General features: G+C 45.9%; 1 protein-coding gene across 1 annotated transcript; it reads left to right on the forward strand.

The window, feature by feature from the left end:
• The first annotated feature begins 786 nt into the window (after window positions 1–786).
• LOC142365506 (uncharacterized) lies at window positions 787–16,312 on the forward strand. The gene is given in 4 exon segments (XM_075446328.1): window positions 787–916; window positions 3,986–4,208; window positions 4,210–5,222; window positions 16,170–16,312. Coding segments are annotated over 4 exon segments (1,509 nt in total).
• Window positions 16,313–16,752: the final 440 nt, after the last annotated feature.

Below are 16,752 nucleotides of genomic sequence, written 5' to 3' on the forward strand. Positions count from 1 at the left end.
GTGAAACACTGGAACGGGTTGCCCAGAGAGGTAGTGGAGGCCCCATCCCTGGAAACATTCAAGGCCAGGTTGGACAGGGCTCTGAGCAACCTGATCTAGTTAGTGGTGTCCCTGCTCGCTGCGGAGGGGTTGGACTAGATGACCTCTAGGGGTCCCTTCCGACCCAAAACTTTCTATGATTTCTATATTATCATGGCCTTAATATGTAAGGGGCAGCTGAATGAGTAGGGGCCGCTTTGACTATTGATAATTCACCCACGAAGGATATCTATACCCAGCATATATTCATGTATAGTTGCTACTAAAACGGTCACCTAAATGGAAGGGGCTTTCCCAATAGCCAGACTCTTTTCAGTGGTGCCCAGTGACAGGACAAGGGGCAACGGGCACAAAATGAAGCATAGGAAGTTCCACCTGAACATGAGGAAGAACTTCTTCACTCTGAGGGTGACAGAGCCCTGGAACAGGTTGCCCAGAGGGACTGTGGAGTCTCCTTCTCTGGAGATATTCAAGACCCGCCTGGACAAGGTCCTGTGCAACCTGCTGTAGGTGACCCTGCTTCGGCCAGGGGGTTGGACTAGATGATCCCCAGAGGTCCCTTCCAAGCCCTATGATCCTGTGATTCTGTGATTTTCTGGTGGGGGCTGCTTGTGCATCAGCACCACTGAGGGCATTAACTATGATAACTTGTCACATCTGACTGAGAGTGGTGGTAACTTCACCCTCAGTACCTACAAGTGCCGTAACATGCTTTCATCCCCCTTGTGGCAAATAAATTGGGGAGAAATGAGTGTTGGTCCAGGACAAATGCGTATTGGTCCCCACCACGTAACATTTGACAAATACGGGGGACAAGGGGGACCTGTCACCCCTTCACTGTTGATTGTACAGCTTCCACTCCATGTATCCTTGCAAGGTGAGCAGTGCACTGGGCTGCACCTCATTCTCTTGATTCTTTATCAAACTTTTCTGCTCTTGAGAAGTGTGCTGGCTAGATTTTAACTGCAGCCAGCAATGGAGCAGCTCTGCGTTAGATTTTTCTGTCCACCTCTTCCCTAGTCATGCCTGCTTAAAAGTATATTTGAACACAGTATTTCAGGTGCCTCACTCCCTTTAGTACTTCTACCTACTGCACACCTGCCTGAGAACCTTGGCTATTCTCCTTAGGTCCAGGACTAGCCTCCACCAGCTGTGACAGCAACATAGTTACATTTTTTTCTGTGCCAATCCCCACTCCCTGTCATGGGTAGCACCATAGCATATAAGTAGGGTGGGGCAGAATGAAACATATTAGTATTCATGGTTTTACTCATAGACATTTGATTGGGCCTTGTGAACTGCAGTGCATAAATACCAGCTAGCAAGCCAAATTGCCATGGCTGATCAATGCTTGTGACAATAATGGACCATTCAGAGAGACCATCATCAATGTCAGCCACTGTAGCTAGGTCAGTGGGAGCTCCCCAGGATCCACTCCATCAAAAATGGGAAAGCATTATCCTGCACTTGCATATTCTGCAGCACAGAATCATAGATTCATAGAATGCTTTGGGTTGGAAGGGACCTTTAGAGGTCATCTAGCCCAAACCCCCTGCAGTGAGCAGGGACATCTTCAACTAGACCAGGTTGCTCAGAGCGCCATCCAACCTGGCCTTGAATGTTTCTAGGGATGGGACCTCCACTACCTCTCTGAGCAATCTGTTCCAGTGTTTCACCACCCTTATCATAAAAACTTTCTTCCTTATATCTAGCCTAAACCTACCCTCCCTTAGTTTAAAGCCATTACTCCTTGTCCTACTGCAGCAAGCCCTGCTGAAAATATTTTCCCCATCTTTCCTATGGGACACCTTTAAGTACTGAAAGGCTGCTATAAGGTCTCCCTGGAGTCTTTTCTTCTCCAGGCTGAACAGCCCCAACTCTCTCAGCCTTTCCGCATAGGAGAGGTGCTCCAGCCCTCAGACCATTTTTGTGGCCCTCCTCTGGACCCACTCCAACAGCTCCATGTCCTTCTTGTGCTGAGCGCTCCAGAACTGGATGCAGTACTCCAGGTGGGGTCTCACCAGAGTGGAGTAGAGGGGCAGAATCACCTCCCTCGACCTGCTGGACACCCTTCTTTTGATGCAGCCCAGGATACGGTTGGCCTTCTGGGCAGTGAGCGCACATTGGTGGCTCATGTCCAATTTTTCATCCACCAGTACCCCCAAGTCCTTCTCAGCAGGGCTGCTCTCAATCCCTTAATCCCCCAGCCTGCACTGATACAGGGTTGCCCTGACCCAGGTGCAGGACCCTGCGTTTGGCCTTGTTGAACCTCATGAGGTTCACACAGGCCCACTTCTCCAGCTTGTCCAGGTCCCTCTGGATGGCATCCCATCCTTCTGGTGTGTCAACTGCACCACTCAGCTTGGCGTCCTCTGCAAACTTGCTGAGGGTGCACTCGATGTCGCTGTCTATGTCATTGATGAAAATGTTAAACAGCACCGGTCCCCGTACAGACCCCTGATGCACACCACTTTTCACCGGCGTCCATTTGGACATCGAAGCCTTGGCTACTACCCAAATGGCTGTGACCTTCCAACCAATTCTTTATCCACTGAACACTCTACCCATCAAAAGCATATTTCTCCAATTTAGAGAGAAGGATGTTGTGAGGGTCTGTCTCGAAGGTTTTACAGTCCGGATAGATCATACCCATAGCTCTTCCCTTGTCCACTGATCTAGTCACGCCATCATAGAAAGCCACTGGGTTGGTCAGGCAAGACTTGCCCTTGGTGAAGCCATGCTGGCTGCCTCGAATCACGTCCATGTGCCTGGTACCCGTAAATGTAAAATTTCCACTTACCAGAGTGATTGTAATGAAACTAAAGTAGATCCTTGCTGTTTTGAGAAGACAGGAAAGCACTAAGATAAAGAGGCTCCTTAATAATGCTACATAGACAAACTTGACTTGCTGTTTTGGGGGAGGATAGGAAAGCTCTAAGATAGAGAGACTCCTAAATAATGTTATTTGGACAGCTCAGCCTTGGGAGGGCAGATGCACCAAGCTACAGAGATAAAGAGGCACCAAGAGGGCGACAAGACCGGAGCAAAACAACCTGGAAGGACACGGTATATGTGATCTTAGAACTGAGTTTGCGCAGAAACAAAGGTCAACCAGCGGACACTGTGATGAGGAGTATAAACCTTCATCTTAGGGCCCTCAAAGACCACCCGAGGACACTAACAGACGTGTGTGAAAGACTTTAACATATGCTAATTAGTTCTTGGAAGAGTCATGAATATGCTAAGCATTTCTCAGAAATATAATGAATACGTATATTGTGATTGCATTTAACCTGGAATGAAAAGGGTGTTTGGCGGGCATGTTCGGAGGAGAGATCCCCCGTGTGCCTGGCGCCGTAATAAAGAATACCTGCTTAATAGTCTTCCGACTATTGAGTCTTCAATTCCAGCTTTTCATGGCATCAGCCTTAGCATAGCTTCTAGGAGGACCTGTTCCATGATCTTCCCAGGCACAGAGGTGAGGCTGACAGGCCGGTAGTTCCCAGGGTCCTCCTTTCTATCCTTTTTAAAAATGGGCACAATGTTTCCCTTCTTCCAGTCACCGGGGACTTTGCCTGACTACCATGACCTTTCAAATATCATGGAGAGTGGCTTGGCAGTGACATCAGCCAATTCCCTCAGGACTCTGGGATGCATCTTATCAGATCCCATAGACTTATGTATATTCTGGTTCCTCAGGTGGTCCCGAACCTGACCTTCCCTTACAGCGGGAGGGGCTTTACCCCCATGGTCCCCTTCTTGCAGTCCATCAACTGGGGAGGTGTGAGGAGAGAGGTTGCCAGTGAAGACTGAGGCATAAAAGTTGTGGAGTACCTCAGCCTTCTCCTCATCTGTTGATACGAGGTTTCTACTCTTGTTCATAGGGTGTGGGTACCCTTTCTCACCTCTCCAAAATGACCGAGGAGATATGTGACTGGTGTCTTAGGAACTGGATTGGGAGTGCTCAACAGCATAGATGCCAAAGTTTTGGCAAACAAGATAAATTCAGCAACAAGTAGTTTGTACAAATTAAATCAACCATTACAGTCTTTTCTATCAACTTTAGGAACTAATCAGTGGCTCTTATCTGATATTTTACCCCGATGGGAGATAATAACTGAAAAAGATCACCAATTAATTATGGATGCACTAGGTGCAACCCAAATTAATGTCTCTCGCTCTCAGCTGTATTCAGGCTCAACTGCGGGTACAATCTACTGTGGCAACAATTATAAGAGAAGGTGAAGAAGGCATCCTACCTGCTGAAATTCAAAAGATAATTTGGGATAACGCAACTAAATTTGAAAGGAAATTCCAATCCTGGTGGCAACTAGTTAATTTCACTTACAACCCCACTAACAGCAAAGCCGCAGCTTTTGTTCTGACAATAAGCAATGCTTCGGTATACACTCTGTACCCAATCATTGTGTTAGGGCTAAATTACAGTGGAACCATACTCCGTCCATTAGAACACAGAGTACAGGCCCAACAAAAGGAAAACAAATGGCAAACTGTTGATGTTACTGCATGTGTTGTGCGGGAACAACAGGGATTTATTTGTGAAAGTAATACCATCAAGGCCCAAGACATTTGTCTTGACACAAAACAAAACATTTGTCAATTTGAAATACATCCTGATGAAACCCCTGAAACTATACTCATATATATTGGAAATGGATGCATTTGCACGAGAATCCTTTGTGATTCTATATCTATAGACAATACTACTGTAGATATAGATGACCACTTAAACACCTGTGTTTGTAATTTTACCAAAATTACAGGATGCGACTTCAACTATTCAGCTCCTATCACAACTCATCAATTGCTGCAATCCAGTGATGCACCATATGAAGACCTGTCACCTACTCCTATCGGGATGAACCTCACATTGGTGAGAAAACTGTTGCAACATGATGACCTGCATCAATTGATGAAACAAATTCGAGACAATGGACAAAGGACTCTGGTCGCTGTCCATCATGACACAGAAGAGATACACCGTGTCCTCGAAAGAGTGAAGAAAGATGGGGAACATCACTGGTGGGATACCTTATTTGGATGGTCTCCAACAGCGACCGGAATACCGAACCAGATGTTACACCCCACTGTGATTCTGTTAACTCTTGTTATATTATGCTTCCTGTTAAACATTTTCATATACATTAGAGTGTGGAAGTTAGGTAAACAAGTCACATATTGCTACAAAACCCTACTTACATATGTAACCTTGCTTAATCACATTTAATGAATTTTGATAATTAAGGCAATCAATCAAAAATTTTCCTCAAATTATAATTGGAATATAGTATTGCTCGGTTTACAGGCACAGAGGCAAGAGGCGACTACACCATCACTCTGTGGAGAGATGGACTGATTTTAGTCATGGGGTGGAAAGTAGTGGTGCAGCCCCACCCTCACACCTGTCAATCCCAGAACCAGCCAACATTGTATTCTTGCTTGCACTGCAAGAATAGTTAGCTGGTGTGCATTTAATCGAGACGACCTGGCACTTTCCTTGTTTTTGTACAAGAGTAGTGAGTTGGGCCAATCAGGCACTCACATGGTAGTGAATACCCCATTTGTTTAGCCAGTTTGGGACCTTGACAGGCTTGAGAAGTGAGCCTGTATGAATATCATGAAGTTCAACAAGGCCAAATGCAGGGTCCTGCACCTGGGGTGGGGTAATCCCCCATATCAATACAGGCTGGGGGAGGAGGGGACTGAGAGCAGCCCTGCCGAGAAGGATTTGGGGGTATTGGTGAATGAAAAACTGAGTATGAGCCATCAGTGTGCACTTACAGCCCAGGAGGCCAACTGCATCCTGGGTTGCATCAAAAGAAGCATGGCCAGCAGGTCGAGGGAGGTGATTCCACCCCTTTACTCCGCTCTTGTGAGACCCCACCTGGAGTACTGTGTCCAGTTCTGGGGTCCCCAGCACAGGAAAGACATGGAGCTGTTAGAATGGGTCCAGAGGAGGGCGACAAAGATGATCATAGGACTGAAGCACCTTCCCTATGAGGAAAGGCTGAGGGAGTTGGAGCTGTTCAGCCTGGAGAAGAGAAGGCTTCAGGAAGACCTTATAGCAGCCTTCCAGTACCTGAAGGGGGCCTGCAAGAAATCTGGAGAGGGACTTTTTACAAGGGCATGTAGTGACAGGACAAGGGGTAATGACTTTAAACTGAAAGAGGGTAGGTTTAGTTTAGATATAAGGAAGAATTTCTTTACTATAAGGGTGGTGAGGCCCTGGAACAGGTTTCCCAGAGAAGTTGTGGATGCCCCCCCAGAAGTGTTCAAGGCCAGGTTGGACAGGGCTTTGAGCAACCTGGTCTAGTGGAAGTTATCCCTGCCCATGTCAGGGTGGTTGGAACTAGGTTTTCTTTAAGGTCTGTTCCAGCTTAAACCATTCTATGATTCTGTGATTCTTCCCTTTCCCACTGGATGAGCAGTGAGCGAGTGACTGTGTGGTGCTTAGCTGCCTACTATAGAAAGGCACCTGATGGTTATTACATTTAAGAAGATCGATTCCTCATTCTACATTCTACAAAGGATGGATAATCACCTATTATGTTTTCTTTCCACAGCCAGTTCCAGCTAGACCCACTGCTAGCCAAAGCTGAGACATCCAGTCGCGCCTAGGCTCCTCTATGAGAAGGAGTTTAGAAAGCGAGGGGGTCCAGTCCAAAACTGGTGACTCAACGGGAGGGTCTCCCTACCTCCTTACACTTTTGTTTTACTGTGTATAAATCATTTTCCACTCAAAATCTCCTTCGATTTTGTATTCCATTCATTTAATAAGTAATAGAGTGAACCTTGCCAATGAACTTTGTTTACAGTGGTGGGCCATCATCCCTTGCTTCTGTCTGATAAGATAAGGGAAGGTCATTGTTCAAGTCAAACTGCTATCTTTTGTTAACTCTTGGGTACTTGAGACATGAGTCTGAGCAAGTCCTCCTCTTGCATGGGTAAGTCTAGCAAGGCCATCAACCCACAGGGAGATGGTGGGTTTTTGGGTTCACAAGATATTGTCATAAATTAACAACAAGGGAAACTGGAGGTAGGGGAGGTGCTTCTTGGAGTACTCAAACTAGCTGGAAGTTTGGTTCACATTGGTCAGAAATACCATGTAAGGCAGTACTAGCCCCACATCCTATTAATATTTCATCTCACCTTATGTTGCACAGTCTGTTCACTTTTTCATGCATCTCCTTAACTTGACAACACAGCTCCTCAGCCAGAGCACACCTCCTGCAGGCAAGGACAGTGCCTCCACCTGCCACAGCCTCAGGGAGAGGCCTCAGGCACTCCCTGCAACCTGAGACCTGCAAATCTGCATTTTGCCTCTGGAGCTTGTTACTCTCAAAATCTTGTTTATAGGCAAAGAGGAAGTACAGCTTATATATAAGTAAAGTCAAGATTCTATTGTTAGCATAACTGAAAAATGGTCCAGATCTAGTTGTTACAGAAAAAGAAAGAATAATAATGCAGTTAAAATTCTGTATACACACACTTCTAAGTTTCTACACCTTTTCCTGATGTTATGTTCTGCTCCTCTGCTCTAAGTTCGGTGGCTTCATACTGGTGTTCACAGTGTGGGTGTTATGGTAAATTGTCAGGATCTTGAGTCCTTTGCAGGGAGGAATATGAATTCTACATTGCCAGTGCCTGCACCTGCAGGGCTCGTGCCTGGTTTCACCTCTCTGGGTTCTCGGGAAAGGGCTTTTGACTGTCGGTTTATGGAATCAATTTACAGAGAGCCAGATCTGTTTTGGGCTCATACACATGATGTGGGAAATTGACGTTTAGTTGAATTTTGCTATAGCTTTAGTTTGATTTTGTTATTTAGTTTTGAAGCCATGTCGGGGCAAGGGTTAGCCTCTGACATTTAGTTTGGTCCTATTCTTTGCAACCTTGCTAATAAGGACTGCTGTGAGCTCCAATGTAGATAACAAGGACTGGTGCCAGGCAGGTAAAAGAGACAGGGACTGATAAGGACTGATAACCAGAGCCCCATTGTCTGTAAGAAGCCCCCCTCTAGCTGAAACTGGTTTGGTGGCTTGGAACTCAGCCAACACAGACAACTAAGCAGTTTTGGGCCAAAGGTGAAAAGTACACAGTGAGGAAGACTACGAGCCTTCGCAAGGAAGACTATGAGCCTTCATCCAGAAGACCCCCACAGACGACCACCAGATGACATTGTGCAAGCGCTAAAGAGGGGCGGAGTATGATAATGAATTCCTGGAAATAATTATAATAATCACGCCTATTTCCAGAACTAATTGTAATAATCCAGCCCACTTAGATAAACTTGTAATAAATAGGTGCATGCTTTGTGACTCGGTGTGCAAGTTAGGAGGAACGATCCCCCTTGCACCCGGTGCTGTAATAAACATACCTGCTTTATAACTCTTTGTGAGTTGTGGAGTTCGTTTCCGCATGTCACACATGTACTTTCTTTGAGCTGTGTGGTGTGAAATATAAAATGAAACCACTGAAGAGGTGCAAAGACATGAGTCTGACAAGTGATAAACGTGTTTTTTTTCTTAAATAATCACTGTCTGGTTCATTGGAGGTGGCGGTGTAAACAGGCATGCATAATTGTAACCAGAGTGATAGAGTCTGCTGACCAAAGCAATGAACAACACAAAGGGGGTGGGGGACTGACACCAATTATTGTATTTTTTTAATCTGTATTCTAGTCTCTAGGTAACCATTAATGCTAACAAAATAGTAGACAATATGTTTTTGTCGAAAGAGAATGATGAAGTGTGTTTTCGTGTAGCGAACTGAGAAAACTATCTGGGACTGCCGAGATTACGAGCTGAATAGGTAAAAGGTAATTCCGGCAGGGGGAGATCGCGACCACCGACCCATTGACCACCTACCCAAGTAATACCACCGACTCAAAAGAGAACAGTGGAAGAGGATGACTGAGTCTGCGCAATAATTTACATGTGAAGCGAGCAAATTTGCACCAATCACCAAAGAGAATAATAATGAATATGTTGGGATAAAATGGATATGTATATTTTTGATTTCTATAAACTGCATGGAAAAGGTATGAGGTATGCACGTTTGGTGGAACTATCCCCCGTGCATCCAGCACTGCAATAAAGAATGCTTGCCTTTTAACACTACACTGGTGTTACGAGGTTTTATCCCCAGATTTTCGGTGACATAAGTGCATGCTTATCCTGGATCTGCTTAGCTATCCTTGGATGTGTCAGAAAGGACTTGTATAGTAATACTATAGGTAATACTGGAATTTGTCACCAGCCCACTGTCACAGGCAAAACAGTCTCAACTCGGTGAATTTTATTTCACTTAACTTATTGCTAACTGATACAAACTCAATTACTGATTCAGGTATTGAGGGGAAAAACCCCCTATGATCAAACAAACAGGGAAACACCTTTTCTCCCCCCTTCTTCAGGTTCAACTTCAATCAAATGCCTCCCTGCTTCTTAGTCTCAGCCCTTCCCTTGTTTTTGCTGGGTTATGATCTGGTGATAGGTGGCACAAGGGAGGTTGGAGTCACCTGCACAATGGTTTCTGCATCTCCTTGCTGCTTACTCATTTTCTTTCACCGCTCCTTGCTTTTTAGTCGTTTTCCACTGCTGTAGCATGGGTCCCTCCGTGGGTTGCAGGCCCTTTGAAAGTGTGCCTGCTTCGGCATGGCTTTGGGGCGTAGCTGCTCTGGTGTGGAGTAATTCCTTTCAAGACTGCATCTCCAGGAGGTACCTACATTGTCTCCTACCATTTCTCTTTCCACCAGCAGCTACCACTCTTTCTTAAATCACAGAATCACAGAATGGTAGGGGTTGGAAGGGACCTCTGTGGGTCATCTAGTCCAACCCTCCCTGCCGAAGCAGGGTCACCTACAGCAGGCTGCAGAGGACCTTGTCCAGGTGGGTCTTGAATATCTCCAGAGAAGGAGACTCCACAACCTCCCTGGGCAGCCTGTTCCAGGGCTCCATCACCCTCAGAGGGAAGAAGTTCTTCCTCATGTTCAGACGGAACTTCCCATGCTTCACTTTGTGCCCGTTGCCCCTTGTCCTGTTGCTGGGCACCACTGAAAAGAGTCTGGCCCCATCCTCCTGACACCCACCCTTGAGATATTTGTAAGCATTTATAAGGTCCCCTCGCAGCCTTCTCTTCTCCAGGCTAAACAAGCCCAGCTCCCTCAGCCTTTCCTCGTAGGAGAGATGTTCCAGTCCCCTCATCATCCTTGTAGCCCTCCTCTGGACTGTCTCCAGTAGTTCCTCGTCTTTCTTGAACTGGGGAGCCCAGAACTGGACACAGTACTCCAGATGGGGCCTCACTAGGGCAGAGTAGAGGGAGAGGAGAACCTCCCTCGACCTACTGGCCACACTCCTCTTGATGCATCCCAGGATCCCATTAGCTTTCTTGGCAGCCAGGGCACACTGCTGGCTCATGGTCAACTTGTTGTCCACCAGGACACCCAGGTCCCTCTCCGCACAGCTGCTCTCCAGCAGGTCCACCCCAAGCCTGTACTGGTGCATGGGGTTGTTCCTCCCCAGGTGCAGGACCCTGCACTTGCCCTTGTTGAACCTCATCAGGTTCCTCTCTGCCCAACTCTCCAGCCTGTCCAGGTCTCGCTGAATGGCAGCACAGCTTTCTGATGTATCTACCACTCCTCCCAGTTTGGTGTCATCAGCAAACTTGCTGAGGGTACACTCTAACTCTTCATCCAGGTCGTTGATGAAGAAGTAAAACAAGGCTGGGCCCAGTACTGACCCCTGGGGGACACCACTAGTTACCAGCCTCCAACTAGACTCAGCGCCGCTGATGACAGCCCTCTGAGTTCTGCCATTCAGCCACTTCTCAATCCACCTCACTGACCACTCATCCAGCCCACACTTCTTGAGCTTCCCTAGGAGGATGTTATGGGAGAAAGTGTCAAAAGCGTTGCTGAAGTCGAGGCAGACAACATCTACGGCTCTCCCCTCATCTACCCAGCCAGTCATGTCATCGTAGAAAGCTATCAGATTGGTCAAGCATGATTTCCCCTTGGTGAATCCATGCTGACTACTCCTGATAACCTTCTTTTCTTCCACTTGCTTGATGATGGCCTCCAGAATGAGCTGCTCCATCACCTTTCCCGGGATGGAGGTGAGGCTGACCGGCCTGTAGTTCCCTGGGTCCTCCTTCTTGCCCTTTTTGAAGACTGGAGTGACATTGGCTTTTCTCCAGTCCTCGGGCACCTCTCCTGTCCTCCAGGACCTCTCAAAGATGATGGAGAGTGGCTCAGCAATGACATCCGCCAGCTCCCTCAGCACTCGTGGGTGCATTCCATCGGGGCCTATGAATTTGTGGGTTTGCAGTTTTCTTAAGTGATCTCTCGCCTGATCCTCCTCAACCAAGGGAAGGTCATCCTCTCTGTAGGCTTTCTCTCTTACCTCCAGAGTCTGGGATTCCTGAGGGCCAGCCTTAGCACTAAGGACTGAAGCAAAGAAGGCATTCAGTAACTCTGCCTTTTCTGTATCCTCCACCACCAGGGCACCCATCTCATTCAGCAGTGGCCCCACATTTTTCCTAGTCATTCGTTTACTGCTGACGTAGATGGAGAAGCCCTTCTCGGTGTCTTTGACATCCCTTGCCAGATTTAATTCCAGATGGGCCTTAGCCTTCCTTGTTCCTTCCCTGCATGCTCTGACAGTTTTCTTGTATTTCTCCTAAGTGGCCTGTCCCTCTTTCCACATTCCATAGACCTTTCTCTGTGGGAAACCATATAACTTGAGACAGAACAGCACTGTCTCATGACCCTGAAGGATCAGCGCATCCTGTGCCTCCCTTCTCTGTTCTCAGGAGATAAGCTGTTTTCACACATCCAGCTGCAAAAGATCCTGGAAAACAGCAACTGTGAACTGGCATTCACAAAGCCATGAATCCATAGCTGATTGGCTCTAGTAACTATTGTATTAGTATATAAGATATTCACTTGAGCAATAAAATGATTCTGATCGAGCACAAGATTGGGGTCCGTAAAGTCATTCACCACAGATGGCGCCCGAACGTGGGTTTTCGAACATGAAGATATTAAGACATAAAGATATTTGGATATAAAGATATTTGGACATGAAGATATTCAGACTTGGAGATCATTACCGGTGGCGAACCGCAGCTGGGACCAAGAGGAGAGACATATGCACGCGTGCGCACACACAAGGGGAGACATCACCCTTTGCTGGAATGATTCAGGTGAGCCGCTGCGGATTTATAAGATGGGACAGTAGGCTACAAAGGAGCAAAAGCTCCATCAAGAGATTTTACAGAGAATTTTGAGAGAACAAGGGTTTGTGGTATCAGTTACAAAGTTGGTTAAATTGTTAGTTTGGATAAGAGACTATTGCTCGTGGTACCCTTCCTCAGGTTCATATGATAGCTCGTTGTGGGCAAAGGTGGGGGAGGAATTGCAGACAAAAAAGGACTTGCGGCTTGAAGTCCCTGACGAAATGATTATGACTTGGAAAACAGTGTATACAGCTTTAAATGCTCTAAAACCCGCAGACACTATCTTACAAGTGTCGGCCGCCCCTCCTCCGTTCTCGCAAAAGCAGGAACAGACCGAGCTGCAGTCTTTTGAAACATTTAGTCTTAGGTACGATGAAACCCCTAACTCAACACAGGGAATGCGGGGGGTAGATTCACCAGAATCTGACGATCCTTTTGATCCTGGAGAAATAGACACCGAGGACAGACCTGATTTATACTTGCTGCTAACTCCGGTGAAGGTTATGGCAACCCCCACCCCCACAGCAGATGAAATTTTACAGGCACAACGACCAAAATCAATATCGCGCATGTCACTAATTAACCTCCCCCTTTTGCTCTTAAAATGCTCCCTTTGGCTCCTACTCAGCCTCTAACTCATACCGGACCATTGAATGTTGTCGGACAGTCGAACGTATTGTTAGATAAATGTAGGATTGATGCACTCTGCAAAGGAGATGTTTCTATCCTTCAAGCTATGCCTGTAGTATATAAGCCTAACCAAGCCCCAGAGTATGCTTATTTACCATACAAGGTCATTAAGGAGGTTCGTAAATCCATACAAGAATATGGTCTCCAGGCTTCGTTTACTATGAACCTCATACAGGCTACAGGAGAATCTTATGTCATGACCCCTTCTGATTGGCGATCAATACTTAGAATGGTTCTATCATCTGCACGATATACCATTTGGGCATCAGAATATAAGGAACTTGTGATTGTGCAAGTTATGGAGAATATTTCTACTGGATTAAGTATTGGAGAAAACGAGTTGCTGGGTCAAGATAATTACACCACGGGGTTAGCACAAGCGACACTCAGGAACCCTATGTTCAGTTTTTAGATGGGTTACAAACTGCTATTATGAGGCAAATTGAACAAGAGGAAGCCGCTGAGATCTTGCTATTTCAGCTTGCAACCAGAAAAGTACAACAGGGCCCCTCTACAGCAGTTGGAGTACCCGACCTGAGATCAAAGCAGGGTGAATTCCAGCCTAAAACCACGCAGTCCCTCCAACACAGCACAGCCCACAGCACCATCAGCCACCGCACCAGACAGGTCAGCGAACCTCACACCTGCTGGGGCACACGGCCCCCCGCGCGCCGCCCCTTCCTGCCGAGCTGGCAGGCTCCCCTCGATCAGCAACTGGCAGCCCGGCCTGGCCCCCCACCCTGCCCCCAGCGCGTCCACCCAGTCCAACCCAGAAATGGCATGGCAAGAACTGTTTTGCTTATGCTCAAGCCCTTGGTTGGAAAAAGTGTGTACAATTCAATTACTGCAGCAGAATTCCTCGAGGACAAACAGCTGGCATTAGGTCACCAGGTACCATCTACTAGTCCATGGAACACCCCTATATTTGTCATTCGAAAAAAGTCTGGTAAATGGAGATTATTGCAAGATCTGCAGGCTATAAATGCAGTAATGAGCCCAATGCAACCACTACAGCCTGGTGTCCCTAACCCAGCTATGATTCCAAAAGATTGGCCTCTTTGTGTTATTGATTTAAAGGACTGGGTTTTTACAATTTTTTTACACCCTGACGTTTGTGCTCATTTTGCATTTTCTGTGCCTTCAATTAACAACAGCAAACCTATGCAGCGATACCATTGGGTCATTCTGCCACAAGGCATGATGAATAGTCCCACGATTTGCCAGATAGTCGTGGATGCAGCACTGAAAGAAGTACGGCAATCTTTCAGTCAGATCTACTTATTATATGGATGACATCCTCCTTGCTGCTGAAACACAAAATGTGCTGCTCACTGCTTTTGCTAAATCAGAATCGTCATTAAAGATCTATGGGATACAGATAGCCCCGGAAAAGGTGCAGACAGAGCAACCCTGGAAGTATCTAGGATGGAAACTTTTAACTTCACAAGTGTTCCCACAGCCATTGCATATTGTTGATCAGGTCACCACTCTTCATGATTTACAAAAATTATTAGGAACAATTAATTGGGTACGATCCCTTTTGGGCATCACAACTGGAGAATTGTCCCCTTTATTTACCTTGTTGAAAGGGGACTCAGATTTGTTATCTTCCAGGAGACTGACACCAGAAGCAAAAACTGTCTTGCAGAAAGCTTTGGATAAAATCGCAACTTCCTTTGCCTCCAGAATCAATGTCAAGTTACCAATAGATTCATATATAATTTATGCTTTTTTCCAGCCTTATGCTCTTTTAGGTCAGTGGTGTGCGACTGCGCAGGAGTTGAAGACTCTGGAATGGATCTTTTTGTCTCATACGCCCATGAAAACATTGACCACAAAGGTAGACATGATAGTGTCCTGAATAGCACAAGGTTGGAATCACTGTCAGCAAGTTGATACTATTTGCCTGCTGCTGGCTAAAGATGACTTTGTGGTATTAAACAGAGAATCCTTATCGCTGCAAGCCGCTCTAGCTGATTATTTAAATAACATACATTATACCCTTCCACAACATAAGCTGTTACATTCCCTCTCTCAAATTCCATTGCAGCCAAAAAAGCGATGTGTTCCTGTTCCTATTAAAGGAGCACGAACAGTGTTTCTGGACAGATCAAGGAAAAACACATAAAGCTGTAGTTGTGTGGAAACAAACAAATTCGTCAGATTAGCAATCACCTATTTTAGTCGTTGAAGGATCCATACAAATTGTTAAGCTATCAGCGGCCTTGCACGTCTTTGAATTGTTTTCGACTGAACCCCTCAATGTTGTCGCAGATTCTGCACATGTTGTGGGTATTGTTCAACGCATTGCAGATGCAATGATAAGAGAAGTCAATAACAAACAACTTTTTTTCCTTGCTATTGAAATTAGCTACACTACTTAAAAATCGTGTACATGTTTATTTTATAATGCATATATGGTCACATACTACTCTACCAGGACCAATAACTGAAGGAAAGGCTGTAGCAGATAAATTGACAATGGCAGCAGTACTGCCACACAGTTTCAAGCAAGCCCGATTATCTCATGACTTCTTTCATCAAAATGCCTCTTCCTTGCATAAACAATTTGCTTTGTCCCAGGGCCAAGCCACAGAAAATGTTCATGCATGCCCTGATTGTCAATGTATTACACCCGTACCATCGTGTGCAAGAGTGAACCCTCGTGGTTTACGAGCTGGTGAGTTGTGGCAAAGTGATGTTACACATATATCAACATTTGGTCGACTGCATTGTGTACATGTTAGTGTGGATACTTTCTCAGGATTTCTGGTAGCCACGGCACATACGGGAGAAAAGGAACGTTTCACGGACAATTTCTGTTTTCCTACAGGACTGGAGTATACAACATGTTACAGGTATACCACATTCTCCTACTGCACAAGCCATTGTCGAAAGTGTCCACAGGACCCTCAAAGCTATGCAAAATAAAAAAAAAAGGGGGAATCCTATGGGCAGTGTTACCCCACAGGAACAGTTAGACAAAGCATTATATGTACTTAATTTTTTAAATCGTTCTGATAATCAATTATTTACAACAGCAGCTAACCATCAATTCGGGATGGTCCCTCCATTTGTGGTTCGACCAAAGGTATGGTATAAAAAATTTAAGAAATCGCAATGGACAGGTCCTGTAGAACTAATAACGCGGGGAAGAGGGTATGCGTGTATTCTTCTTTCAACAGGCCCTCGATGGTTACTGGCAAAATATGTGGAGCTATATCATGAGCTGAAAGAACGTAACGCAGAATCCGATGCCATAGGTGACCACACTCGCTCTCAGGGAGCAACCTCTGACGTGGAAGCAGAAGAGATCCGCTCTGGATGATCCTACTACACAGGGAACACTGAAAAAAATTGCAGCAAACGCAAGTACTCTGATGACTGCAGTGGGTGCACCACCCACACCGATTAATACATTCCTTGCATATTTGGCAATTATCTCCCACAACAGCTTTTGTATAACGAAGCAATCTTGGAGGACACGGTATACGTGAATTTAAAACTGCGTCTGCACAAGAGCAAAGGTCAACTAGCAGACACCGTGAGGAAAAGTATGAACCTTCACCTGAGGGCTCCCGACAACTGCCCAGAGGTGCCAATATGCATGTACAAAAGACATTAATATATATATATATATAAATAAAAAAAAAAGGGGGGGGGGGAGAAGGGGGGGAGAAATGGAGAATGAGAAGTACTTTGCAGAAATGTAATGATTATGTATGTTAACATGGCATAAATATCTAGTAAGAGTGTCTTTTCGGTACA

Source organism: Opisthocomus hoazin, chromosome W (genome assembly GCF_030867145.1).
Source record: "Opisthocomus hoazin isolate bOpiHoa1 chromosome W, bOpiHoa1.hap1, whole genome shotgun sequence".
Lineage (NCBI taxonomy): Eukaryota > Metazoa > Chordata > Aves > Opisthocomiformes > Opisthocomidae > Opisthocomus > Opisthocomus hoazin.